This window comes from Microtus oregoni, unplaced genomic scaffold (genome assembly GCF_018167655.1).
Source record: "Microtus oregoni isolate MIOR12 unplaced genomic scaffold, Mior012 000033F_ref0000390, whole genome shotgun sequence".
In the NCBI taxonomy this organism is placed as follows: Eukaryota; Metazoa; Chordata; class Mammalia; order Rodentia; family Cricetidae; genus Microtus; species Microtus oregoni.
The window spans coordinates 27,438,092-27,457,751 of record NW_024543092.1 but is presented as its reverse complement, the minus strand read 5'-3'; the positions used below and the strand labels follow the sequence as shown (position 1 = coordinate 27,457,751).

Sequence of the window (19,660 nt, the reverse complement as noted above, 5' to 3'; positions counted from 1 at the left end):
ACACACAAATTGTATTGTTTTAAACACTGCCTGGCCCATTAGTTCTAGCCTCTTAATGGCTAATTCTCACATCTTGCCTAACCCATATTTAATAATCTGTGTAGCACCAGTCTTACCAGGAAAGATTCAGCATGTCTGACCTGGAGGCTTGCTTCATCGCATCTGCCCTGGAGAGGAGAGGCATGGTGTCTGGCGTCTGCCTCACTTCCTCTTTTTCCCAGCATTCTGTTCTGTTTACTCCACCAACCTAATGGCTGGCCTATCAAATGGGCCAAGGTAGTTTCTTTATTAACCAATGACCTTCCTCCATCAGTCAATTAAATTCAAGCTATCAGACTTCTATTGCCAATTGTACGGCTTTTGCAAATTTATACTCAATCTTTCATGATGTTTGCTGAACACTGGATGAGGGAAGTTGATAAGGGTTCATGCTGATATTGTACACTGGACATATCTTATTTAGCAAGTAAATACAAAAGTACCCACAGGCCAGTATTAGGGGCAGAAAAAAAAAACATCCTACAACATCATAAGAAAGCTTACAAAGAAATTTAATTTTAAATGCTTAAAAAGCCCTTTGCAGAAGTTTATTTCTTATTCTCTATAAAGCTAAACTTTCACCACTACAATGGTGTTACTGCACAGATGAGACCTTTCTCTTTGTTTGCTAGTTTTTGTAGATCATGCAATTTAGATTTATAGATATTTCATATGAAAATAGACTGATTAAGCTTACTGTATTGATACAGAGATTGTGATACATATTGCCTCCTCTTCATGGCGAATGTGCAAAACATACCTGCTTAAACTGTTAACAATAGATAAGAATTGAATACTCAGTTCTGTAAAAGACACCTATATACCAAATAAAGTACTAGGAATATTAGAAAAGGAGACACAAAAGAAATAGAGAGTGACAGGAAGGGGAGTGTAGTTAGAAAATACCAACAATTGATCTTAATAAAGTAAAAGAGATTTTGAAGAAACAGCTTCTACTCTTCCCTTCACTGAGCCTGAATGAGACGGGCCCCATCAAAAATAAGTTATGAAAATGAAGAGGAAACTTCCTCTGCCTACAGAAATCTTATCTGCTAGCAAATTCAGTGAGAGCAGGAGTCAATGCGCTCAGCTGTTTAAGCACAATATATTCAAACGTGATCACACAGAGGGCATCAATTATCTCTGTAGTTCATGAAAGAAAAAAAAAAGATTTGCATGTGGGGAAGGATTAGGATGGAGGAATTGAGTTTTGAGAGGAATGGGAATGTATTATACACATGTAGAAAAAAAATCAAAGAACAAATTTAATTAAAATATCTCATTAAGCATACAACATTAACAATATAACATTACAATTGGAGTATGTCTATAGAAAGTAATGGTATACTAATATTTAAAAATAAAAAAAAGAGGTAAAACAGCAATTAACACAAAGTACAAATATAGATGTAATAGTCTATGTGAGAACTGTGATTAGGTTCAATCACTGTACATAAGTCCATTGCACTATGCTCTATCCAATAATCTTCTCAGAGCTGCAATCACTTCTTTGTTCCTAAGGCTGTATATCATGGGGTTGAACATGGGGGTCACAACCGTGTAAAAAAGAGAGAGGAGTTTGTCACTTAATGCAGAATGTCTTGACTTTGGCATTAAGTAGGTAATAGATGCAGAGACATAAAACAAAAGCACCACCACCAGATGTGAGGAACATGTGGAGAAGGCTTTTGCCCGTCCTTGAGCAGTTGGCAACCTAAGGATGGTGGCAATAATTTTGCTGTATGAGGTCAATATTAATACAAAAGGGATTGCAGCAAGCAAGATAGCCACTACATAGACATACAGCTCATTAACATACGTATCTCCACAGGCCAGCTTAAGTACAGGGGGTATGTCACAGAAGAAGTGATCTATCCGGTTAGCATTGCAGAAATGTAGAGAGAATATCTGACAGGTTTGCCCTAGCTGGAAAGGCATGCCACCAAGCCAGGAGCCCACTGCCAGCTGTGTGCATTTTGTCTGGTTCATGACCAGAGGATAGTGCAAAGGGTTGCAGATGGCCACATAGCGGTCATAGGACATCACAGCCAGGAGAATACTGTCCGTAGCTGCCAGCATTAGGAAGAAACACATTTGTGTGGCACAGGCCAGAAGAGAAATGCTTCTGTCCTGGGTCCAAATGCTGTACAGAATCCTCGGGAGAGTGACTGATACATAACAGATTTCCAGAAAAGAGAAATTTGACAGGAAAAAATACATGGGTTTGTGTAGTGTAGGATCAATTCTGGTTACCACAATAATAAAGCTGTTTCCAATTATGATAGTCACATACATAATGGAGAAGATTCCAAATAGAACGCCTTGGAGGTTGGGAAGGTCAGAGAATCCCAGGAGGAGAAACTGTGTCACTGTGGATGCATTGTCCTCTTCTTTGATGCCTGTGTGTTTCATCTGTAGAGATGATTCAACAAGGAGTACATTTCCTTATCCTCATCTGTGTTATATAATTCTGAAACTGATGTCTTCACATTTGGATATTTGCATGTTCTCAGTTTTGCTTGTAAATATATATGCATATATAGATATGTTCATGTAAATATATTTACATATATATATGTTTATGAAGATATATATGTAGAAATAGTCTTTATTCACTTAAAAGTTATCTAGAGAAAAAATTATCCTATATTTCATTTGCTTTTCTAAACTCCTTTTCACCCAATAATTCTGTATACATGCAATTTCATATATTGCAAATTTAATTAAAAATTAATGATTAGATGAGAACTACATTTGATGAGATTTTATCTTATATTTAAAATTTTTGGAAGTTTGGTGTAAAAGTCTATGCAAACAGCATTCATATTCTTTATATTTATGGATATTTTTTAACTATTTTAAATCAAAAGATATAGTAATTAAAGCTTTCTTCAAATAGTACATACTCTGCAGTTTCATTTGATTGTGTTGCAATAGCTGAAGCCATACCTTTATGAATGCTAGATGATCTGTCTACCCCCATGGTATTTCCTCAGCTCCTGTATGCAAGTTATAGACCCTAATTGCTAAAACAAACTGCCTCAAATCACTTAACATTTCTTTCTGTCTCTGCCTTTTTATCTCTTTCTTGTCTTTTTGTGTAGGTGAGTCGGTTGACAACCTTTAAACTCTCATTTTTATACTAAGAAAAAAATTTGGTAGAAATTTCAATTAACTATAAGCATTTGATTTTAATTAATATTTTGTAAATATTAGCTGCTCTCACCTTTGGCACAATGATTTTTTTAATGTAGACATTGTGGTATTAATTAAAATTCGGAATATAGATTGTATTGTTTTACTAATGAACTTTTGAACTTTAAATTAATTTAAATAAAAATAGAGATGGACTCTACTGAGACAAGCCTGTGATTTTTGATTTAAGCCCATTTTGGTGACTATATTTAAAAAATTAAAAATTATATAAAATTTATATAATTTTCTTAATTCTGAAGAGTTTTCTAATGACAAAATTCTGTAGAACCAAATGAAAATATGCTAATATTTCTATAACATTTTCAGATTCATTTCTGTAAGATCTTAACAATCTGCCACCAGGTGCTATTTCAATGATCTTCAATGAGTATTTTCATTCTCTATTTTTAATAGGATTTTATATTATTGAAACATTTAAGCATATACTTAACATATAATAATGAAGTAACACAACTTAGCGCATACTATGTTGATAATCATAATCCTTAATGTATTATTCTCTCATATTTCATAGGATTGTATTTGCTGTTTATTTGGATCTTGTATCACCAAATGTCAGGAAAGTCATGAAAAGCTCAGCAGAAATGGTTTCTAAAGCATCACCAAAATAAATGATTTATTTTTTCTTTTAATTACTCTGTGTAATTTTATCCAAATGCTGATATTATGAATATAAAAATATAAAAACACAAATTTGTTATCTGTTAAACATAGTCTCTGCTGTTTAGAATTAAGTAAATTGTTATTCTTACCTTGATTTATTGACATACAATAGTAAAATTATAAAGAGGTTTCTTTTTCTAAAGTCAAGAATTTTTCTTTATATGAAACAGAGGTCAAATACCTTCCAAAATATATTCTCCTGACATAGCATACTACTCTGTTTAAAAAGGAATGTTTTCTACCCTGGGGACAACGACTTTCCCAAGTTAATTTCTAATTGTAGAGAACTCCCTTTTCCTGTCATTCATAATTTTAGTACAACAAGAATACAAATTGAATATATATATATATATATATATATATATATATATATATATATATTTGTGTGTGTGAATGTTTGTTTTTGTTATTATTAAGAAATATTACCAAAGAAAATATTTTAAATTTGTAGGTATGATTTTTTTGTAGCACTGAAGAATGAAACTTAGGCTTCTTGATGGAAAAGAAACACTCAACGACTGAATCAAATTTTCTTCTCTTTTACTTATTGAGGTAAGGGACTGCTAGATGACAAAAAAAAATGCTGTGACCAACGTACCTATGATTTTATTTTTCTGAAATCAGTGGTTTCTGACACATACCTAAGTGTAACTTCATTTTATATACAATAAGACAGTTGAACAAGAATGAAAGTGTACACTTTCTAAGAGTAAATGGAAAGGTACCTTTTGACACCACAGACCCAACAACATTTTTATGTCTTATATATGTATCTGATTCAAATATATATTGCCAAGTATGGGCACATTTTTCTCATCTGATAAATAAATAAATTCATATAACTATCCATGTTCCATTATAAACTATTTGAACCAGGAAGGTATATATAAAAAAAGAATTTCCAGTAACAATAACACATCAAATCTAGTTGCAAATCTACAGCCACTGGGAGGATAGACTTCTAAATTTACTGGCTTTCTGGACTACCATTGATGGACTAGATTTTTAAAGATTTAACAATAATTGCATTCAGGTGTTACAATCTAAAAATCCAACTATTCATTCTTTGAGTTCCCCATCAATGATAGCCCTTTTTAACCATGAATTCATATGCACAATTTTTATCAAAACCACAAAAAATGTATTAACACAGATTAACTCACATTCACAGATTAAATATAGGAAAATATTAAATGACTGTGAGAATCTGTATTTACAAAAAGTTAAGACTGTGAATAGAGAATTTTTGACAAAGAATTATGTATTGTCATTGAGGCTACAAACTGATATTTTTCCCAATGGTGGAAGATTATGTATTAGTTTGCCAATTTTAAATAATACAATTTGCATCAATGTGGTTAAATTTTAGATATTTACTTACTAGTATTACTGTAAGTCATTTTGTTTTTCCATATGTTTATATCACACCCTATTGGTGATAAGCATGCTTGATGTCTTTTTTCTGCTTATTACCTTAGTAAACTTTGATGCTATTTGCATCTTTTGTACAACGATGAATAGCAATTAAGGCATGAATTCTAGAAATTGATTTTTATTTTAAGTAAACAAGGCAAATGGCACTTATAATTATTAAAAGTCATTTCCAAAAGCATTTGTTCAACTATGTTTATAGCAGTATTATTTGTAATAGCCAGAACCTGGAAACAACCTAGATGCCCTTCAATGGAAGAATGGGTGAAGAAAGTGTGGAATATATACACACTAGAGTACTACGCTGTGGTAAAAAACAATGACTTCTTGAATTTTGCATGCAAATGGATGGAAATAGAAAACACTATCCTGAGTGAGGTGTCCCAGACCCAAAAAGATGAACATGGGATGTACTCGCTCATAATTGGTTTCTAGCCATAAATAAGGGTGACGGAGTCTACAATAGGTGAACCTAAAGAAGCTAAGTAAGAAGGTGAACCCAAGGAAAAACATATAGTTATCCTCTTGGCTAAGGGAAGTAGACCAAATTGCCGGGGAGAAAATTGGGATCTTGGGGTTGGGGTGGGATGGGGGTAAGGGGTGATGGGGAGAGAAAAGGGAAGGGAAGGAGGGGGGACTTGGGGAAACAGGAGGATTGGGATAAAGGAAGGGTGGATAGGGCAGCACGGAACCACAATTCTTAGTTAAGGGAGCCACTTTAGGGTGGGCAAGAGACTTGACCCTAGAGGGGCTCCCAAGTGCCCAAGATGAGGTTCCCAGTTAGTTCCTTGGGCAGCTGAGGATAGGGAACCTGAAATGACCCTATCCTAGAGCAATACTGACGAATATCTTGCATATCATCCTAGAACCTCCATCTGGTGATGGATAGAGATAGAGACAGAGACCCACACTGTAGCACTGAACTGAGTTCCCAAGGTCCCAATGAGGAGCAGAAGGAGGGAGAACATGAGCAAAGAAGTCGGGACCACGAGGGGTGCACCCACCCACTGAGACAGTGGAGCTGATCTACTGGGAGCTCACCAAGGCCAGCTGGACTGTGACTGAAAAATCATGGGATAAAACCGGACTCTCTGAACATGGCGAACAATGAGAGCTGATGAGACGCCAAGGACAATGGCATGGGGTTTTGATCCTACTTAATGTGCTGGCTTTGTGGGAGCCTAGCCAGTTTGGATGTTCACCTTCCTAGATATGGACGGAGGTGGGAGGACCTAGGACTTACCACAGGTCAGGGAACCCGGACAGCTCTGTGGTCTGGAGAGGAGGGGGAGAGGAGTGGGGGGAGGGGGAAAAGGTGGGAGGAGGGGGAGAAGGGTAGGAGGAGGGGGAGGGAAATGGGAGGCTGGGAGGAGGTGGAAACTTGTTTTTTGTTTATGTTTCTTTTCTCCTTTTCTCAATAAAAAAAAATTAAAAAAAAAGAAAAAAGGCATTTCCAAAATTTTATAGCATTTACACCCCCAGCACACATAATGTCTCACCAATTTGACTAATTAAAGTTTGACTAACGAGGATAACAACAACAGAGATGCTAAGGTTGTCTGAGAAATGCTCAGAATGCCTTAACTGTGCCAAACAACTAAAGACAACTATAGACTACTAAGAGCAAAAGAAATAGTCTTCTGTATTTACCAGACAAGTGCACACCAGTAGGTTATCCAATACCAAATGATCAGTCTTGAAGACATACAAACAAGTAACATGATACAAATTGAGCAGGTTGTATTTAGGAATATTTATGTTTATGTATGTATCTATGTATATGTATATATGTGTGTGTGTGTGTGTGTGTGTGTGTGTGTGTGAAGTTGTAAGGAGGTCACTTGGTTTTTCCAGCCATTTAGACCGGAAATAATCACATAGAAACCATATTATTTAAAATCACTGCTTGGCCCATTAGCTCTAGATTCTTATTGGCTAACTCTTACATCTAAATTTAATCCATTTCTAGCATTTTACATTTAACCACAAGGCTCATGGCCTACCAGCAAGGCTGCAGCATGTTTGTCTTCAGCCACGGCTCCATGGCTTCTCTCTGACTCTGCTCTTCTTTCTCTCAGAATTCAGTTTACTTTTCCCGTCCTACCTCTCTTCTTTTGCCCTATCAGGCCATGCCAGTTTCCTTTACTAATTTACCAATCATATTCATAGCATACAAAGGGGAATCCCATATAATATACTAAAATATTAATGCTAAAAGAGATTGTGAACTTGAAAGAAATGTAGAAGTAGTATACGGAAGTCTCTGAAGAAAGGAAAGGGATTGAATATTTAATATATTTATGTTTAACATAAAAATAAAAATAAATAAAATATTTTTTTCTGAAAATAAAAGATCAATCTTTCCTTTAGTGTTATTTTACACTTATCGCTCAATTCCTTTGAAATGATTTTTTGGGTAAAGTTAGTTTGAAATGTCTTTTTTTGTTGTTTTCTCTATTTAAAGTTTCTTTTTTAATTTTAATTCCTTTTTTCCATACAATTAACTTTTATAATGATTCTCTTCTCTTAACTCCTCCCAGATTTTTGCCACTCTCCTACTTACCGCAATTTCATGCTCCCCCTTAAAAATAACAAAAAAAAAAAACATAATAAAACATGGAGTCAGTTTCTGTGATGGTAAACTTCTCCTCTTATCATAATAGCCATAAAGTGGAAGCAAACTAGAAATCCATTAATGAACAAAAAGATAATGTGAATGTGGTACATTTGAACAATAGAATATTATACAACTGTTAAAAATGTATAACCTTCAAATTTTAAGGTATTGAATGGACCTAGAAACAATTATCCTGACTGAGGCACTGAGAAAAAGACAAATATTATTTTCTATCCTATGTAGAATCCAGTTTTTAACCTTTGATATATGTGCAATAGTGCAAATAACCAGAGAGGTTGGGATCCTTAATAAGTACCTATGAAGAAGAGTAATTTTCAAAGGATAGAAGGTGGAATATAGTGTTATTTAAGTTTGTAGACTTCAATTCAGTTTTCTTCGTCTTTGAAGAGCATCACTAACTTAAAGTTGAAACTCAAATTGTGGTAAAGATGTGACACAGTATAGAAGAAGGTCATGAATTACTTCAGTGGCACAAATAAGTAAATATAAGAATAAATAATGAGTTTATCACTTGATTTTTGAACAGGTACCTAACAAAACAACAGGGGCCCCTCTCATGATCAGTGTCACGAATTATAAACCAAACTTTTCTGACTTCCTTTATTGATTTGTAAGAAAAAAAAAGTTTGCAACTATAGTTATTTTGTGAATAATTTTGAGTATTTCTGAATTTCATCAGTCTATGTCTACAATGATGAGTGTGTTCTTTAATATGAAAACTATGTTATTTGTTCCTTTATAAAAGTTTCTGTGGTCATGGTGTCTCTTCATAGCAATAAAAACCCTAACTAGATAACATTCTTAGACTGAGAAGCCACCACACCAGGAGCCCACACTTCTAGATCATCATTATATCTTATTACATTTTAAATTTATCTTCGTATCCATAGGTAAATGTAGCTACAAATCCTTTTCAAATCTGACTCTCTTTACAGCAAATGGAAGCCACAGGAAAGATATTCCAAAACTAAAATGAAAGCTGTCATATGACCCAATTAAATTACTATTTATTCAATCTAATTGAAATCAGCATGTCATAGAGATGTTTTTCAAATGACTTTTATCTACAGTCATTTTCTTAATAATTATTGCATCTTTAAGACAATGACATGTGATTCTATGGTTAACATCTCTATTTTGGCAATATGGACATACTTTTGCCTTGTTTGGTGGTTTTCAGTGCAACAATAAAATAATAGAAACAACAATAGCAGCAACAAAATCAAAACATGACTACATATGTAAGCTAACACACTACCCCTGTTCAATTTTAAGCATATCATCATTATCCTGGTTAAAAAAGGTTCAAGTCCTTTAACTTAATACATTTATGGAAATGTGATGTACACACTAATTTAAATATGATAAAATTATATGTATGAAGATATTTAAAATAGTATATTTTATGCCAGAAAACAGTTTAGGACAGTTTAAAAGATTTTGAAAATTATGTCTTTTGTTATTGTTATTCAAGGTAGCCATATTTAGTGTCACAGCAGGAATCCTGGTCTTCTGATTCTTATAATTCACCTCCCCTTTTCTGTCATGCTTCCTCAAACTTAGAAGCAGGAGTTGAGTTGAAGAGCTTGACTCTTCACAATCCATTTTGTCTGTGTTATGTCCAGTTGTGGTTTTGTTTAATAGTCTTCATTTGCTATAAAGAATAGTTTATTTGATGGGGGTAACTGTCCTGAAATCATATAACCATATTCACTCAAACAGCACAGAAAGACTACGAAGTTTGCATTAAAATATTTGTTTATATCTATATATCTGTCTATAAATATCTGTCATCTAGATAACTGGCTAACTATCATCTATCAATCTACCATCGATCTATCTATCTCTCTTATCTATCATCTATCACCTACTTTCTATCTATCTATCATCTATCTATCATCTATCTATCTATCTATCTATTTATCATCTACCAGCTATCTACCTATCATGTATCTATCATCTATGTATCCATAATATATCTACCTATGATTGATCATTTATGTATCTATGTATTTCTATATTTTTTACCTATGTACTTATCACCTATAATTTAAGTACTTATGTATCTTTCTATCACCATCTATCTATTGACATACAAATAATAATCAAAGAAAAAAGTCCATCATTTTGAGACAGAAATGTAACATGTGAGGGACTGGAGGAAGAGACATGGGAGAGTTAGAAGAAGCAAAGGGAAATGGGAAATGATGTACAAATATTTTAAATAAAATATAGTATATTTAAAAAGTAAATGTATGTGATAGCATAGACACAGCGAACATGTGAAAAGGAATCTACATAGTTGAAATATTTCTGATAAGTGTGGAAAAAGCTGCTAATTCACTTGTACATAAAACATTGGCTCGATATTTTAAGTAAAACTCTTCTTAGAGCTGCAGTCACATCCTTGTTTCTAAGACTGTACATCAGGGGGTTGAACATGGGGGTCACAATTGTGTAAAACAGAGAGAGTATCTTATCAGTTACTGGAGAATGAATCGACTTTGGCCAAAAGTAGTTAATGATTCCTGAACCAAAAAACAAAACCACTACCACCAGATGGGAAGAACACGTGGAGAAGGCTTTTGCCCGTCCTGTGGCTGTTGGCAGTTTCAGAATGGTGGCAATGATTTTACTATAAGAGGCAAGTATCAGCATAAAAGGGAAGGCAACAAACCCCACAACCACTAAATAGACAGAAAACTCATTCATTGAAATGTCCCCACAGGCAAGCTTCAGAATTGCTGGAATATCACAAAAATAGTGGTCTATTCTATTAGATCGACAGAAATGTAAAGAGAATACTTGACAAGTTTGTCCTATCTGGACTGGGATGCCGCCGAGCCAAGAGCCAATGGCCATCTGAGTACACTTTGTTGGGTTCATGACAAGAGCATAGTGCAGAGGGTTGCAGATGGCCACATAACGGTCATAGGACATCACAGCCAGCAGGAAACACTCAGTAGCTGCCAGAATTAAAAAGAAAAACAATTGAAGAGCACAGGCCAGAAGACAAATTCTTCTATCTTGAGTCTAAAGATTGTACAGAATCCTCGGAAGGGTGACAGATACGTAACAGATTTCCAGAAATGAAAAATTGGCCAGGAAAAAATACATGGGCTTCTTTAGGGAAGAGTCAATTAGGACTATGACAATTATGAAGCTATTTCCTATTAAGATAATTACATACATTAGGGAGAACATCCCAAACAGAAATCCCTGCATTTTGGGAAGTTCAGAAAACCCAAGAAAGAGAAACTGTGTCACTGTAGTAGCATTGTCCTCTGGCTTGTTGTCTGTGAATTCCATCTGTGGGAAAATCCAACGATAAATGCAGTTATTTCTTTGGCGTTGTCTATAACTTTATCTTCATGGTAAACAGTATCATACTCAATGCCTGAAACTCAGAGAAGAAGCTCTCAAAAATGTGTTAAACTATGTTATTGATTACTAAACACATCTGTAAGGATTTTTATTTTCATTTTCACTTCTGTCTTTTGATTAGATGCTAATGTGTATATTAGTTATAATGTACAATAAGACATGCTACTTTTAATTCTCATCTACTCAGAGGCAGAACTCCAAATTAATTCTCCTTTATGCAATGATTCTTAACTTTAAGTTTATATTTTTTAAGTTTTTTTTAACTTTAAGTTAATTCTTAACTAATATTTTATTTTTGTATATGTAATTATCACACTTAATGATTTATTTAGCTTAATAAAAATTTATTTTGTTATTTTAAATTATCTTTTCATGTAAAGTGTTTTTCATTCTGCTTTTGCCCTCATTCTTCCAGATACTTCCCACCTCCCTACCATCCAAATTTATGTTCTTTCTTTGTCTCTCTTACTCTCTCTCTCCATGAAAACGATAACAGAAAGAATAAGACAATAATATTCATATAGAACAAAGCAAAAGTCCACCATAGTTAAAACAAAACGTGATGTTTTGTCTTGTAAATCATCCTGAGAATGGTGAGTTGTAGGTAGACACAGTGACATTCCATTAGAAAATACAAACTTTCCATTCTCTGCCAGGTATCAACTGCAAATGGTTGTTTCTTTAGTGGTGGGACTTTATAGTCCCTTCTGTTTCTAAGTGCTGGATTTTGTCCGTTGTGAACCTGTGTTGCTCTACGTAAGGAGCTACCTCTAAACATTTGTTATACATTTAGGCAAGGACATATTTATTTTCTAAAAATTATTTTCTCAAATCTTCTTTACTTCTTTATTTCAGCACAAAGTCATTCATTGCTAAATAATTATTAACTAGCTACTATGTATAATGAGGTATAATTAATATGTAAACCCATGCTTACATTTCATTGTAAAGTCCATAAAAATCAATATTTATACGTTTTACTCAGATTTAAAGTATGGTGTGGCATCCAACTGTGAGTTTAGGATGCAGAAAATAATGTTAAGGGTGGTCTTCCTGTATCAAATAACTCTTGAGGCAGAAAAAATTTCATTGGCATTGAGGGTCAAAAGAAGCTAAAGGAAGGTGGGCATTTCTATATCTGAATGTAGATCTGCTATATAAAGGGTATCAACTGCAGATCATTGTGATAATCCCAAATCACTGAAATAGTCGCTGGTTATCCTTATCCTTTTAGTCTCATGAGTTTCATTCTGTCCACTGTATTGTTTTAGTTTGTCAGGGTTCATGCATGCATTTCTTATTTTATCATAATTTGTCATTTTGTCTTTAGGCATGTATTATAATTTCACTTGGTGTCGTGTGTGTGTGTGTGTGTGTGTGTGTGTGTGTGTGTAGAGAAAGAGAGAGAAAAAAATGAAAGAGAGAGACAGGAACAGAAACAGAGAGGCAGAGAAAGAAAATGTAAATATGCATTTGGTCATACTTTCAGAAGATTCATGCATGAATACATTGAATAGCATTTTCACCTCCTCTTAGAGAAATCACTCACAACAAGATTTATTTTCAGCATTTGTTGATTAATATCTAAACTAATCATTTTTAATTCAAAGAGAAAAGATAAAATCACAGCAAATAGGAGGCTGACCACTAGGAATATTTAAAGATTTATGTGTGGTTGGTGTCCCAAGATGTTAATCCTAAAAGATATATATAAGCTAGAAAGCTTGTCTTAAATATGAAGATGACGGGAATGGAAAGTTATAATTTATTTTCCATTTTGAAGTTTTTCATATTAAATATTAATGGACTAAAAGCAATTATTAAGATGTGAAATGAATTAACTGAAAATTTCATGAACAGAAAGTAGTGGGTAACAGTTCATATTATGAAGGTATGATGCTACAATCACATATGTATAACAGAAAATTTTCATTTTTCTACACACGATAAATTCATGAAAACATTTGATCAACCATTTATTTCAATATATGACTAATTGTAAACACAGTGATGTTAAAAATTATTCATTCAATTGAAGAGTAAGAAGTATTAGGTTTTCTTAGTTTGTTTAGCAGAATATTTCTCTCAGAAAACGCTTCCTTAAAAATAGCATAAATAGAGTACACTGCCTTGTTTTCTTTTAACTTCATGTGCTTCTTCTTACACTTTTATCCATCATTGCTTACTGTTTATGAAATATAATAAATATCTGCATTGAACTAAACTAGGTTTAGAGCTTTTTAAGGAAAAAGAAAACACCATAAACAGATTCCCTCTACATCTCTAGAATTCTTTTATTTTTATTTATTAAACGTCTCTGATTCTTCTTGAAAGGTTTTAGATGAAGGAGTTTTACTTTTACACTGTTTAAAGAACAAATAATTGTACTCACATTAATGAATTTCTACATTTAAAACTGTATAGAAAGGAAAAGAGAATGAAATTGTATGATTCAAGACATTATTACATTCTCCTTTTTTGTGTGTTTTTGATTCTTCTCTAACTCGAGGATTCATGTATGCCAAGCAATCTACCCCTGACATGTGTCCTTGATACAGTCTTGGCACGAATTTCTTCAAATGTTTCACCATGGCTACTTTTATGTTTCTCACAATTGGACAACATTATTGGGAACCTTTAAAAATGAGTATTTACAGTAAGAAGTAAAAAACCAATAGTCATTTCAGGTAATTCTAGGAATATTCAATTCATAAACTTTATCTTTATTTAACTGGCATTCTTTATGAAATACTGACTTCTGTTACTGTAGCTGTTGCTGTGGTATTAAAAGTAACATTTAATATCAATCAGAGTTCACCAACTAACTATTCTATTTCTCTGAAAAGGTATGTGAATAATATTGAAGATGAGGAATAAAAACATTATTTTTTTAAAGCCCAAAAGAAATATGTTAATTTTTACAGATTAATTTTTCATTAATATTATCTCTTAACAGTCAGGAACACTTTGGGTAACAGTAAGTTAGCGTTCTTACCTTTATTAATTAAAACTTCAGAAACTGATGAAGAAATTAGTTAAACTGTGCTTCTGGATTCTGTTTTTGTCAGAGATTGGTATATATTATGTTGGTGAAAAACACACTGCAGTTTCTCTGGGAAGAAATATCTTTCCCATGTTACTTTTTAATTGAACAAAACAAAATTTTTCTTGCTACTCAGGGAGTTTAAATATTAATAAGTTGATTAAATCAGGAAAAAAATCCCATGGGCTTTAGAACTAGTCTTTCTGTTATGTGTACAGTTATTAAGAAACACAAAATCTGACAGAAGAAAGCATAATAAAGTGGTTAGCACAGTAATTAGAGTTTTTATACTTTTTAAGTATTTTGGATAAAACCTAATGACAGCTCAATATCAGTCTGAACACACTGAACCTGATAGAAGAGAAAGTGGGAAGTACTCTACAACATATAGGCACAGGAGACCACTTCCTAAATAAAACCCCAGCAACACAGACATTAAGGGCGACATTGAATAAATGGGACCTACTAAAACTGAGAAGCTTCTGTAAAGCAAAGGACACTGTCACTAAGACAAAAAGGCAACCCACTGACTGGGAGAAGATCTTCACCAACCCGCAACAGACAAAGGTCTGATGTCCAAAATATGTAAAGAACTCAAGAAACTAGACTTTAAAATGCTAATTAACCCAATTAAAAAAATGGGGCACTGAACTGAACAGAGAATTATCAACAGAAGTTCAAATGGCCAAAAGACACTTAAGGGCATGCTAAGCCTCCTTAGTGATCATGGAAATGCAAATCAAAACAAATTTGAGATACCATCTTACACCTGTGAGAATGGCTAAAATAAAAAACACCAATGATAGCCTTTGCTGGAGAGAATGTGGAGTAAGGGGTATATTCATCCATTGCTGGTGGGAATGCAAACTTGTGCAACCACTATGGAAAGCAGTGTGGCGGTTTCTCAGGAAACCTGATTACCTATTTTATTCCTATGTTCATGCAAACAGTGACTTCTTTTGGCATAATTTATTATTCTCTGGATCCCTACCATGGGTATTTTCCTTTGTTAGAAAGGTATCCACTTTTAGAAAAACTACTTCCTAATGATGAAATATTGTTAGTAATTTTGAACATTGCATAGACTGTAAATAACTGTATGGAAAACAAAGGAAAAGTAGTTTTATTTTTATTATTACATCATATATCACATCCTTATCACAGTTTATCCTCCCTTCCAGTCTTCCCACTCTCTTCCACACTTCTCTCACCCAGATTCACCCTTCAACCTTTTCCACTCAGAAAAGAGAAGGCCTCCTGTGTCTATAAAATGTAACACTGCATAAAGAGCTACAATGAGACTAGCCACATACCCTTTTGTCAAGACTGGATGTAGAAAACTAGTAGAGAAAAAAGGTCCCAAAAATAGGAAAAAAGAGTCAGAAGAACACAAGGACAGAGATTTTACTGGTGATGTTTTGCAGTAGGCAAAGCACAATCATCTCTAGTTGTCTTACAAGCTTCTGTACATCCATATAAAGCAAGGAGAAACACTGATGTTTAACATCAGAAGATGGCTAAAGAGCTTGCACATCAGTATGAAACATAGAGTTCATTTAGAGTAAACCATTTCATTAATTTGTTTACAAAATGAAATTATGCTCTAATTAAATGTATAAAATATATAAAAATATTTTAACGGACATTTTTTTTCTCACACTGCTACCAATCTGGAAAATAATTTTCTCAGTGCCCCTGTGACATCTTTGTTCCTCAGGCTGTATATTAGGGGATTAAACATTGGAGTCAAAATGGTGTAAAACAGAGAAAGGAGTTTGTCTGTCCCCTCATTCTTATTAGACTTAGGTTTTAAATAGGTGATGCTAGCTGATCCATAGAATAAAAACACAACTATAAGGTGGGAAGAGCATGTGGAAAAGGCTTTGGTCCTTCCTGTGTTTGATGACAATTTCAGAATGGTTGAGATGATCCTGCTGTAAGATGCAAGGATCAACATGAAGGGAACAGTGACAATCAAGACAGCAAATATAAAGACCACAATCTCATTCACAAAGATGTTTCCACATGCCAATTTGAGCAAGGGAGGTATGTCACAAAAGAAGTGATTGATTTGGTTAGATTCACAGAAGGGAAGAGACAGAATCTGATATGTCTGCCCCACCTGAATGGGAATCCCAATGATCCAGGAACCAACCACTAGTTGGGTACACACCTTGTGGCTCATGACAACAGGATAGTGTAGAGGGTTGCAAATGGCCACATAACGATCATAGGCCATCACAGCCAGGAGGAAGCACTCTGTGGCCCCCAGTATAAGGAATAGGCACATTTGTGTAGCACAGGCAAAAAAAGAAATATTTCCTCTCATTGTAAAAAGATCCATAAGCATCCTAGGAAGAGTGACAGATACATAACAGATTTCCAGGAAAGAAAAATTGCTGATGAAAAAATACATGGGGGTTTGCAGAGTGGACTCAACCCTTGTGATTAGAATGATGATTCCATTTCCCAACAGAATAATTATGTAGATGGATAGGAAGATTCCAAAGAGAAACCAGTGCAATTTGGGAATATCAGAAAATCCCAAGAGAACAAATTCCATAGGTAGAGTAAGATTTGTTTCGATGATTTTTAGTTTGTTTGCTCTTTGTAGGTTCCCCAGGTTGAATTTCATTTTCCTCTTTTCAAATAAGAAGGAATTTATGTTTTGGTCTTTATAACTTCTATTTTTCTGAATCTTGCAGTTGGAGTTTCTGTGCTCTGAAAATAGAAGGAATGAATCAAAATGTAACCAGTTTTATCAATAAGGTCTTCTGAATGTATTTGTCACGTTAGCTATATACTCTAATTATACCAATGAAATCCATGCAGACGTATGATATTATTCACTTGCCATAGCACAAAGATAATACGCACATACTTGATCTTCATGTTACACTATAGGGACATTTCTCTATCCTCCCTTGGTATATCATAGCCTCAGAATTTGTTTAAGCTAGTTCCTGACTTTTAAAAACTTTAAAACTTTCAGAATATTATTTATCTTTGAATTTTAAAAGTAACTTTGACATCTTTGAGACTTTATTATTATTAACTTCACTCATGAATTTTTAATCTTGCATGTAGTCTAAGCTAAACAGAACTGATGGTTTTGCCTCATTTGCCAATGACCGGATGAGAATTTCCAGTTACTTTTCCTGTGAATGGAATTACTATTTCTCTTTAGATGTATAAAACATTGAGGCTGATATTCCTTTAAACAAACTTTTTCTTTCACTTGTAGTGTAGAAAATGACTGACTATTGTTACTTTGTTATGACAATACGTATTTTAATAACAAATAAATTGTATTAAATAAAAATATTTATCTTTATGCTTTTATTAAATAATATCCAGCTTTCAGCAATGACAATGTGTTAACAATTATTTCAAAAGCAGGCAAAAAAGTGGGGTATTATGTAGGAAAGAGAAAGAATAAACATTTTAATCTCAAATAAACAAATAATGATTTATTATTTGGTATACCTTTGGCACATAGACAAAGATCTGGCAGCCTGATCCACAGACACTTGCTCAGCTGTGTTTATTGTCACTTTATTTACAATAGCCAGAAGATGGAAAATAAAACTGTTTTCCTCAATGATAAATTAATGAAGAAATTTGGTATGTGTACACTTTGAAGTTATATTGTGCTATAAAGAAAAAAGTAATCATGAAGTTTTCTAGAAAATAGATGGAACTAGAAAATTGTACATTGTATAAGAGAATGCAGACCCAGAAAGATAAACACCGCATGAAGCCTATTATTTTAAGTTTGAATTAAAATTCCTTTTAACTTCTCATATTTGATATATTTAAATTCCCTTCATATTATGCAAATATTAAGAATTACTTAATTTTAGATTGTCTATTTATAATTTTTATTATGTCTGTCTCTTTCCCCCCTTCATGTCCCCCTCCTCACCACCTCTCTCTCCTATCCCTTTCTCATTCAGTCCCTCTCTATCTCCTTGTCTCTCCATCTTTCTCTACCTCTCTTTTTGTATTTGTAGCCTCAGGAGGGTTTTGTACAAATTCCACAGCCCACAAGCAGAGGTCATAGGATTTCTTTTGGTATTTGATTTTTTTCTTGCATGTGTAACCAAGGAATTGAATTGAAGCAGCTACTTCCCTTATTATTGAGCTATTTAACCAAACTTCAACTCTGACTGTTCTTTACATAACCATGCTATTCTGTGTATTCATTTCTCCAATCCATTGTTTCTAATACTATGTTCTAGCTCAGGGTCCTATGAAAGCCAAGCTTAAATGCCTTCAACTATTTTCTTTTATTTTTGACATGATGAAATACATATTTAGAAATCCTTTAAATATGGAAAACTTAGTGCATTTACAGATTTCATGGAAGTCACTTGTCGCTTGTGAGAATTATCACGAATTGCATTCATAAAAATGGGTCAAATGGTTTATTATTTATATTTCATCATTTCATGTAATAAAAATAAGTTGTTTATGTCCCCAATGTTTATTGTACAGGAAAAAAATGAGAATCAAAATGTTGGTGAAAAACAAGTCGTCGTAATGCCCATCCATAATCCAAGTTCTTAGGGTTTGAAGGCGAGGGGATTGGTGTGAGATCAAGGCAATCCTGGTTTGAAGGCAAGGGGATTGGTGTGAGATCAAGGCAATCCTGGCTGTAAAAGTAAAATGTCTCATAAAACAAAACATTCTCCCAATAGCAGATGCTGTTAGTTAAACAATCATGTTGGTTTTTGAAAATTTTAGAGACTTTTCTTTTTGTCATATTTTCAAAATTTTCTTTTATAATTTCTTAATTCTTTTTGTCTATTCATTTTATTTGGTGTCTATTTGTTAATGAAAGGACTTCAGCAGATTTTATGAAGGAAGTAAGGCTTGAAAATAGGCCAATGCTATCGTAATAGCAGATGTTGTGTCCTAATCCAAGAAAAGAAAAATTAGATGCTTATATAAAAATGTGCCCTTTATGGTAGAAAACATACAGAGATAGTTACTGGAAAGTACCACAGCCTATTTCTCTGAAGTCAAATATTTAACAGTATTCAGAAAAAACAAAACCCTAATCTAGTTATCAATCATGTTGTCTAGATTCTGGAAAACCCCTTCTAGTCTGTGTTCATGTCAGTTCTGCACGCCACACAATGTAACATGATCCATTGTATTACAGATACATACAAGATTCTTCTCTACTATTTCATCCGATATGATTTCAAAGTAAAGTAATGGTACACCTTATCACTAGAGTT

General features: G+C 33.7%; 2 protein-coding genes and 1 pseudogene across 2 annotated transcripts; all 3 read right to left on the bottom strand.

Moving 5' to 3' along the window:
• Positions 1–1,506: 1,506 nt before the first annotated feature.
• Positions 1,507–2,460, bottom strand: LOC121466358 (olfactory receptor 10AG1-like). The gene has a single exon (XM_041680019.1). The coding sequence runs from the start codon at positions 2,449–2,451 to the stop codon at positions 1,507–1,509; it is 945 nt and encodes a 314-aa protein (XP_041535953.1). The 5' UTR covers positions 2,452–2,460.
• A 7,867-nt stretch (positions 2,461–10,327) lies between these two features.
• Positions 10,328–11,296, bottom strand: LOC121466357 (annotated as a pseudogene).
• Positions 11,297–16,068: 4,772 nt separating this feature from the next.
• On the bottom strand, positions 16,069–17,025 carry LOC121466607 (olfactory receptor 10AG1-like). The gene has a single exon (XM_041680388.1). It carries the CDS (start codon positions 16,975–16,977, stop codon positions 16,069–16,071), a length of 909 nt encoding a protein of 302 aa, XP_041536322.1. The 5' UTR covers positions 16,978–17,025.
• Between the last annotated feature and the right edge of the window lie 2,635 nt (positions 17,026–19,660).

Bases quoted from the DNA above. Each gene is read 5' to 3' on its own strand.
- LOC121466607 (XM_041680388.1), bottom strand. From the start codon at position 16,977: ATGGAATTTGTTCTCTTGGGATTTTCTGATATTCCCAAATTGCACTGG.
- LOC121466358 (XM_041680019.1), bottom strand. From the start codon at position 2,451: ATGAAACACACAGGCATCAAAGAAGAGGACAATGCATCCACAGTGACA.